At 39.8% G+C, this 10,369-nt stretch overlaps 1 protein-coding gene across 1 annotated transcript in view; it reads left to right on the forward strand.

Annotated features, from left to right (window-relative positions):
* The window catches only part of RFX7 (regulatory factor X7), a 139,709-nt gene extending 132,363 nt beyond the window's left edge, over positions 1 to 7,346 (forward strand). The window contains exon 9 of the mRNA XM_073587008.1: positions 1,262 to 7,346. Within this exon, the coding sequence (XP_073443109.1) occupies positions 1,262 to 4,501 (3,240 nt within the window). The 3' untranslated portion in view covers positions 4,502 to 7,346. The remainder of the gene's footprint in view (positions 1 to 1,261) is intronic.
* The last annotated feature ends 3,023 nt before the right edge of the window (positions 7,347 to 10,369 follow it).

Below are 10,369 nucleotides of genomic sequence, written 5' to 3' on the forward strand. Positions count from 1 at the left end.
GTGTCCCCGGCGCTGCTGCCCATGGTGTGTGGTACTGTATTTTACTTATTATAAGTTGCACCCCCTCCCCCCACAAATTTGGAGGGGAAATGGGGGGGGGTGTCTTATAATGCGTATATACCTTACCGGTACCGTTGCTGCAGGCTGGGATGAGGGGGTGCTGCCCGAGGTGTGCGGTGGTGCAGGGGCCTCTGCCGACATTTTGTGAAAGTCCAGAGCCCCTTCAGTTCTTCCATGGTTTCAATGCGGTGGACTCCAGGAAAATCGCTGCCGGGGGGGCGGCGCATGCGCAGATGGAAATCCCGGCACCAAGATCTCAGCCCTGAAATCTCATTTCCCGAGATCTTGGTGCCGAGAAACCATGGAAGAACTGCCGGGGCTCTGGACTTTTACGAAATGTCAGCAGAGCTCCCCCCGCAGCACCGCATACCTCTGGCATCACCCCCTCATCCCAGCCTGCAGCAACAGTATTGATAAGGTATATACACATTATAAGACACACCCCCATTTCCCCTCCAAATTTGGGGGTGGAGAGAGTGCGTCTTATAATGCGTAAAATACGGTAAATGTTTTTTTGTTTTTTTTATGAATGGCAGTACAAGTGTTTTTGTTTATCTTGCAAAGGAAAAATGCCTTTTTCTCAACTTAAGGCACTTGGTGAAGTTAATTACTTCACTACACCACTACACTGCACATTTCTTCTCTATGTACTGTTAGTGTCAAATTTGATCATGTATTACAAGGAGGTAGGGCAGCATTATCTCTTTTTCCAAATGTGCAGTGTACAAAAGATATCAATCAAGTTAGCCTCCACTCTTTCTGAAGCTGAGCTCGTAGAAAAAGATAATTTGAAATCATGTAATGGTCAGAAATAATGCTGCTCCACATTTATTCACATATAACACTTAACCTGGAAAGTCACTAAAACTTTAGCTATGTTTAATAAATGTTCGCATTCCACGTAAAACACCAATTCCAGAGCAGTCTTTTTCCTAAATAATATAGAATTTTGTGTTTCCTCTGTGCTGTTCCTCATCCCTCTTTCAAATTTATGAATTGTCAAGTGAGCATTGGTGACTCTGATTCTGTCAGCCCTGATTGGACAAGGATAGACTGTGAGGAGAGACCAACTGTTAAACCCGAGTTTAATAATGTTTACAAATGCCTAGATGTTTTGAAATGGTCAATTCTAAGCAATTGGTTGCCTATAAAGCTTTATCATAACTTCTTTCTACTAAACTATTACATTTCTTGTTAACAGGTGCAAAGAACACGTCCACTTGTGACCTCGCCTAGTCCGATCGGATCTTCTGAGGGGAAGGTCCTACCGTTAAATGTTCAAGTAGTTACTCAGCACATGCAGTCTGTAAAGCAGTCACCAAAGACTCCCCAAAATATTCCAGCAAGTCCTGTTGGTGATCGATCTGCTAGACATCGCTACGCTCAGATTTTGCCTAAGCCAGCCAGTTCTAATCCTTTGACGATTCGTTCACCCACCACTGTGGTTATCACCAGTAGCCCAATTAAAAATGTGGTGCCAGCATCACATGTTAGCGCTTTGAATGTTGTGAAAATGACCACAATATCTCTTGCTCCAAGTAATGCTACTACTTCTGTGAAACAGACAACGCCTGTCAACAGCAGTGGGAGTTTAACAGATGACAATAGGACTGTGCCACAAATCAAAAATGGCTCTGTAGTTTCTTTGCAATCTCCTGTACCTCGGATGAGTACCTCTGTGGCATCTTCAATAGAGGTTAAAACTGAGCCTGAAATACTGACTGAAGAGAACCAAGTACAGTGCCAAGAGAACATGGATGGTTCAAAGTCTAGAAAAGCTACGCCTGTTATGTTACTTACACCCAAAGTCAGTCAGGATAAACAATCTCTAGATTTTACTCGTGACACTCAGACTGTTAAAGCCCTTGATCAAAGGGCCGAGGGAACAAGGAGCAAATGTAAAAGTCGCTCATTTGAAGGCACTTCTGTTTCCTCAGCCAGCAGCAGTCAAGGTGCTGTGACTCTGTGTGTTGCATCCCCAATTTTATTCAACAGTGGCCCCAGTCCAATCACTATTCATGATCCTGCTGGAAAGGACAACAAATTGTCTAGTAAAAGTCCCAGGAAACGATTAACTGCTACAGTGCAAGACTCACAGATACCACCAGCCAAAAAATCCCTTATTGGTCAGCTCTCTTCAGCCACTTCAGAGTGTCAGAGGCCCGGAACAGTTAGTGGTGTTAGGAAAGTTCAGAAAGTACTGACATCGAAAAATGATCATGCAGTAAATGTTGTTTTAGTACCCAGTGGCGGCACAATGCAAGGAAATAGTACAGAGATGGTAACAAGTTTTTCCTTGAGCTGTGTTGAAAAGACCACTGATCCTCCCCAAGAGCTCATAGCCACATCCCAGGACATTAAAGTGAAACTAGAAGGTAGTGTGTTTAAATTTGTGAATGATTCAAAGTCCGCGATCTCCTTTGATCAAAACACTTGGCAGGAGATTGCTGAAAGCTCAAATTTCACATCGGATAATTGCGAGCAGGCTCAAACTATTGGTGTCCTGGATATACCAGGAACTTCTGGTGCTGATAACTTGCAAAAAACTGTGTGGGAACCAGTAGACTTTGAAGGACTACCACAAGACGCTTACAGCCAGCAACTTGAGGATTCATCTTTGAATCAGCTTCAAGCACATTCTTCTAACCAGTTACCTCAGCGCTCTGATCTCACAGACCCACCTACCACTGACAGTTTCTTTTCGTTTGATGATGATCTCACACAAGATAGCATTGTTGAGGAGTTGGTACTTATGGAGGAGCAAATAATGAATAATAACTCTCAGAATTATGGTAGTTTAGGAATGGTGCTCCAAAACCAAGCATCAGCTTCCCATGGTACACCAGTGCCCACACATTCAAATAGTGCCCACTTCTTTCATACCGTACATAGCTCTGTAACTCCAGTTCACACACCTACTCCAACGCCCACTCCAACTTTGACTCCAACTCCTACTTCAGAGATGATCTCTGGCCCACAAAGTTTGTCGAGAGAGAGCCCATGCTCCCGACTAGCTCAGACAACACCTGTAGATAGTGCTTTGGGAAGTAGCCGGCATACCCCTGTTGGGACCCCACATTCTAACTGCAGCAGTAGTGTTCCTCCAAGCCCAGTTGAATGCAGGAATCCATTTGCTTTTACCCCTATAAACTCCAGCATCTCTTATCATGAGGCTAGCATAGTTTCGAGTAGCCCTGTAAAACCAATGCAAAGGCCCATGGCTACTCATCCAGACAAGACAAAGCTGGAATGGATGAATAATGGTTACAGCTCTGTTGGTAATTCTTCCGTTTCCTCACATGGTATTCTTCCAAGTTATAAGGAGCTGGTAGAAGACAGTTTCAGAAAGCCACATGCTTTTGCTGTACCAGGTCAGTCATATCAGTCTCAGACGAGACATCATGACAATCACTTTGGACGATTGACTCCTGTATCTCCAGTTCAGCATCAGCTGCCTTCAATAAGCAGTACCAGCAAACAGGAGGGCTTTGCAGTTCCCGCTCCCCTAGACAACAAAGGAACGGGTGCTACTGGAAATGGTAATTTCAGGTGTCGTAGTGTCAGCCCAGCCGTTCATCGGCAACGCAATTTAAGTGGAAATACAAATTGCCCCATTTCAAATGCTTCTCAATCTAATATGAGTCCTTTTGGATCCATAGTAACTCCAGAAGTTCAAAATATACTTGCAAATGTCCAGACAGACACCAGTGCCAACAGCATAGCGCAAAGAAGTCAGTCTGTCCCCTTAACTGTAATGATGCAGACCGCTTTTCCATCCTTACAGAAGCAAGCTAACACACAGAGCATCACTCATGTTTTATTGAACAAACTGGATTCTGACCGTGATGATGCCGTGCGTGGGCTGGGAATAAACAATATGCCGTCTAACTATACTGCAAGAATGAATCTCACTCAGATTTTGGAAACATCTCCAATGTTTTCTGGTGCCAATCAACAAAATATGATGAATTCCAGCACTTCAGCTTATGAATTCCAAACGCCAGCTTACCTCACAAAGAACAGCAGTACTGATTCAATTGGTTTTACTACTGGAGACAACCAAGCACAATCTGAAATGGGAGAGCAGCAACTTGATTTCAACAGCACTGTTAAAGACCTGTTAGATGGGGAAAGCCTCCAAACCAACCAGCAACTTGTCGTTCAAGTGGCTTCAGATTTGAACAATGCCTCTGATTTCTCCAGCGACATCCGGTTGTCTTCTGACCTCTCAGGCAGCATTAATGATCTGAACACTTTAGATCCGAACTTGTTGTTTGATCCAGGACGGCAGCATGTACAGGACGACGAAGCTACACTGGAGGAGCTGAACAATGATCCTTTGTTCCAGCAGATCTGTAATGAATCTATTAACTCTATGACCTCCACTGGATTTGAATGGATAGAAAGTAAAGACCATCCTACAGTTGAAATGTTGGGTTAAACGTACTATATTGTAGCACACTGTATCAAACAAAAGGCAGACATTTGTATTTGTCTTAATGGAAGTGCCTCCCGCAGCAGAAACATTTATAATTATGAGATTTTCAAAAAGTTTGCTGCACAGGTTCTCTATATTTCATCTGTTCTTCACATGATAATTAATCTGCAGTGCATTGGGCAGTTAATGAGCCAGTATTAAGTCCATTTTTTTTATTTTGCTACACTAATTAAACCAGTATAACAATTGTAGATAAACTTTGAACATGCTACTGCTGATGTGCCCTATAATTCTTTTCGGTTAACAGCAAAGGAAAACAACTGTCCATTTTGAAGACATAGAGACTTGAGTACCTTTAAAAAAAAAATACCATATCATTTGTGGCATATGTATTTTAAAGAAAAAAAGTTATTTATTTCATTGAGGGTAACTCCTTTTGAACAGCTGTAAATTAAGAAGATGCACTAAAATGTACATTTTTCATGTTTTTATTTTGACACATGACCTCACATTACCTTTTATGCATTTTATTTTTTTTATTCGAGACATCCACATAAGCAAAAAAAAAAGATAAGTGATTCTTTGGTGAAGGTATAAATGGTGTAGTTTGAAAGTATCTGGGAAGTATCCAGTCTCATTTGACAAGATGCTTCATCGGACTCCCCCTTTCAAGTGGAACCAATGTTAAGCTTTGAGATTTCTAATATTTGTACATATTAGAAACTGTGTCTTTGTCGCATGTGTTCAGTTACCCAGAAAAGTTACTAATAGACTACAATTAACATTTCATTTCTTACTCCTTTTTACGCAAGACGCTTGCATGCCGAGCAATGGCTGTCCTACTTACGGAGTAAAAAAAAAAAGTTATTTCTGAACGCCAGATACAACATATAGGAAAAAGTATTTCCTATGGAGATTTTATTTTGCATTTGTCACTTTCCTATCACACCTATCCAAGATTGCTGTATGTTTGAGCAGCTTTCTTCTATTCATTTTATAACCAAACATGCCATTTTAAAGTAAGCTGATTTTTTCTTTTTTTTTTTTGTTGTTTCTTTTGCATGTTAAGGAATTTTAGCTCTGTGAACAAGCTTTGGGTAGGTTCTTACTTCCACATACTATTGTTTTACCGTTGGCGGCACTACATAAATATAATTTTGCATAGTAAAAATGCAAAACTCCCACTGACAACTGTGTTGGCCCAATTCATAGTTTAATGGAAGTTGTAGTTGTATAGGATATTAAATCTTGATTGTGTTTTTATCTTCGCCAGCTTTCGTCTTTTAAAGAAAAAAAAAAAAAAGATAGATATAAAAATGCAAAATAGACAATTAACGTTGTATATCATTTTACCAAAAGGTGCTACAGCCAACTCAGAGCTCTGTAAACCTAATTGTGATAGTGAGTTTACTTGGCTGTTCTATGTGTTTGCTGGTATATTTTAGTTTTGGGGTTTTTTCAGTACCTGCTCTTAGTACTTTACACTATTGTACATTGAGATGGAGCACTATTGCGTACCAAAGTATTAAAAGACAAAAAAAAAGTGGAAGAAAAAATAAAGCCCCAAAGGGTAATTTGAATTTGTTGGTCTAAGCAGCCATTTTTAAGGCAACTTGTGAATTGAAAAATGTCAAGGGCATTTGGACCATAGCTAGTAATTTACTGTTTATTCTATAGTAGTTAAAAAGAATATATGCTTTCTGATCTATTTACCGCTTGACCATTTTGCACTGTTTGCCGAATGTGTAACGTAGGCTCTTCTTGCGGTGAAAGCTCAATTTGCTAACCTTGAAATCTAAAAATTGGCAGCGCATTATATGTACAGTATTGCAGCAAACACTTTACATTTTTGCTGAAGGCATTTTCTTGAGAGTAGTGCCTGTCCTTATTGCCTGTAAACTACTTAAAAGAGGTTTCATGCATCCTGATCTTATAGGAACAGTGCGTGGAAAGAAGAGCATTAATTACAAAGAAGTTCTCAGGTTCACTTCTTGCACTAAACTTCTTTTGAACCTATGGCACGGCACCTCTTTTTGGATAAATGCAACTATTTTGCCCCAGATTTAAAGTAGAAAAATAAAAAAAAGTGGTGAAATTCATTATATTAACAATGCGGAATGTCATACAAATGACAGACAATTGTCTTATGTAGCAATGTGCATTAATCTCAGTGAGATATTTATATTTCTTATTCTCTTACATGAGAATATTACAGCAGGAAGAAATTAAGTTTATTTGCTTCACCGTGTTAATACATGATCACAAAATGTGCATGTGTGTATTACCTTGTACAGTCTCAGTATATTCCTGTAACCACTTTTGCTGTACTAAATACTTGTCCTGTGTTGACCAGACAAGCATTGTTATTCAGTTGTTTTTTTTATTTTAAATTTTTAACTAACTTTGCTTAGTTGTTAAATGTTTTTTTTGTTTCTTTGTGTTTTACTTTTTAAATTACTATTTTAGGGTTTTAAAATGGAATACTAAATGACCTTTGGATCATGCTACGTTAGAAGATCATTTTGCAAAAAGTTGCAATACTCCGGCCTTTGGACTATGAAAGGAAGATTATTATATGCATTGCATTTGAGTCACTGTACAGACCCAACGTAATGTGCTTAATCTGCAGCATATGACAGATACAACTCCCTTTCATATCCTTTCATATTCAATTCAAGAAAAAAAAGCAAAAAAAAGACCCCTTGTTTTGTTGTCTGTTGTACTGCTGAAACTACAGTAGTTTAAATTGCAGTAGAATTTCAGTTATGTTTTTTTATGAAAAGTGCTCAAAATTTGTTTGTTTTTTTTAATGTTTTCAGAAACAATAAAATATTTTATATGAAAAAGCTGTCTGTTTCTTTCTACATTAACTACATAATGATACTAGCTGATAAAAAGACAGAACACTAATGTCCTTTAAAGGGAACTTGCCAGGTGATTCATGCTGCCCTAACTACTTTGACAGCTATAAAAATGCACTTTGTAAAGACGGGCCTAATACCTTAAAATCTTGGAGATCACTTCAGGAAGCTGCCTTTTACCCTCTGATTACTATATATTGTACTTTTTCTTCTTACTAGGGTTTTTTGTAACCATTATACTCCCCTCCAGTGCCAGCACCTTCACAGTGGTGTCAGCACTGGCTCTCCTGGGGATTGTGTGACATTGTGGCTTGACCCCAGCCCCTGTCAGTGCTGGCTTTACTCTCCTCTCCTACAAATGTAATTAACATCCGGAGGAAGTGAGATCTGTGGCTGGTCACTCACTTTCTCTGGTATTGATTCGTCCAATGAAGGGAAGAGTGAAGCTAGCGCTCATTGGCCGCCATGATCACGCAACAGTGTCATACGATCCCTGGGAAAGCCAGTGTGGAACAGCGCCAGCACCTGAGCAGAATATAAATGTATTTTACTTGGGGGGAACGGAGTTAAATGGGGTTGTCAGAGTAGTGAACAATCCCATTTAAATATCTCTTCGAGTGTAGTCTGCTTAATATTGACGAATTACAGTGGGTTAGTACCACATCATACACCCATATAGGAGCTGATGACTAACCCCTGCATATAGTTTCTTGTGCCAATGGAAAGGGCAAGCACATGCTGGACATTCTCTTGAGGAACCTCCAATATCTATTGTCACGAATTACCAGAGAGGATATATTGGTATATCCCACCGCTGCCACCAATTTGTCACATACCCTCTTCTCAGCACCTGACTTGGGGTTGTGCCTGCAAGGGTTAATCTATCTCACTCAGTTCAGCACTCAACCTCTGTTCTATGCTGCAGTGGGAGCATAAATCACACCCCGCTCATACACGCTGCCACCACTCGCCAAACACACGGGCGATGAATCCCGGAAATACTACTATGTGCCAATCACCAGGAGCACACACTCTAAAGCTATGGATTCTTTAGAGCAATAAGGTTCAGACTTATTAAATATTTAAGCTTTAATATAAAAGGTACAGTGCTTACAATGAAAAGAATATATACATGGAAATAAAATGACATACAAATATGCAAAAACAGTGATAAAATAAAAGGGAGAAAACTTACAGAAATACCAAACTTTGCAGTCTGGTACTCTGTCCCTGAGGGAGGGGGGAAATATGAAATGGAGCACATCAGCTGGCTATGCTGCCCTCACATGTGATCAGGTTTCTATGTGTACAGGCCTAATTTATAGATGAACTTGGAGATCGGATTTCTGGACCAGCCTCTCATGTTAATATTCTAATCCTTGGTTTGTGACTGGATCCTAGCTATTTTACTAATGAATACATTATTTTTCTTTGAATACTATTTGTGTGACCTTTCTCATAGTAAATAGTGTAAGGCTGCAATTGGCATCTCTCCATCAAAGACACTAGAAGGTGTGAAATGTTTCCACTTTGTGTGTTCTCAGAAAATCCCCAGGGATTTCCCCTGTGTGCTCAGATCCAGCCAAACTGATTGGTCGTCGTTTCATACTACAGATGGACAATGACTCAAAACATAAAGCCAAAGCAACCCAGGAGTTTATTAAAGCAAAGAAGTGGAATATTCTTGAATGGCCAAGTCAGTCACCTGATCTCAACCCAATTGAGCATGCATTTCATTTCTTTAAGACTAAACTTCAGACAGAAAGGCCCACAAACAGCAACTGAAAACCACTGCAGTGAAGGCCTGGCAGAGCATCAAAAAGGAGGAAACAGCATCTGGTGATGTCCATGAGTTCAAGACTTCAGGCAGTCATTGCCAACAAAGGGTTTTCAACCAAGTACTAGAAATGAACATTTTATTTACAATTATTTAATCTGTCCAATTACTTTTGGTCCCTTTAAAAACAGGGTGGCACATGTTAAGGAGCTGAAACTCCTAAACCTTTCATCCAATTTTAATGTGGATACCCTCAAATGAAAGCTGAAAGTCTGAACTTCAACTGCATCTGAATTGTTTGGTTTAAAATTCATTGTGGTAATGTCTAGAACCAGAATTAGAAAAATGTTGTCTCTGTCCAAATATATATGGACCTAACTGTATGCTAACACCGTTGCATTCTATATGTTTTGAATAATCCAACGTTCTATTATTGAGTAACATGATGTGACCTATTGTATTTTTCTTCCTTACTCATTGAAGTGTAGACTTATATACTAATATCTCTATGGTCGAGTGATCTTAAGAAGAACTTCGTATTACAGCAATTATCAATAGCCCTTATGACACAATTGTGCCCACTAGGCAGAGTCTTTTACCTTCACATTACATTGACTGGACTTTATTTTTTCACTCCTTTTCTTTGCCATATTTGACCATCTATGAGAGTCCATTTTTTAACATAGTAATATAGTTAGCAAGGTCTAAAAAAGACATTTGTCCATCCAGTTCAGCCTATATTCCGTCAGAATAAATCCCCAGATCTACATCCTTCTAAAGAAGCAAATAACTGTAAGATACAATATTGTTACGCTCCAGGAAGACATCTAGACCTCTCTTGAACCCCTCGACTGAGTTCACCATCACCACTTCCTCAGGCAAGGAATTCCAGATTCTCACAGACCTAACAGTAAAGAATCCTCTTCTATGTTGGTGGAAAAACCACCTCCTCCAGACACAGAGAATGCCCCCTTGTGACCGTCGCCTTCCTTGATATAAACAGATCCTCTTAGAGATATTTGTATTGTGCCCTTATACATAGTTATTAGATCGCCAATCGGTCGTCTTTTTTCTAGACTAAATAATCCTAATTTTGCTAATCTCTCTGGGTATTGTAGTTCCCCATCCCCTTTATTAATTTTGTTGCCCTCCTTTGTACTCTAGTTCCAGTATATCCTTCCTGAGCACTGATGCCCAACACTGTACACAGTACTCCATGTGCGGTCTAACCAG

This window comes from Dendrobates tinctorius, unplaced genomic scaffold (assembly GCF_039654945.1).
Source record: "Dendrobates tinctorius isolate UK_male_01 unplaced genomic scaffold, ASM3965494v1 ptg000097l, whole genome shotgun sequence".
NCBI classification, from domain to species: Eukaryota; Metazoa; Chordata; class Amphibia; order Anura; family Dendrobatidae; genus Dendrobates; species Dendrobates tinctorius.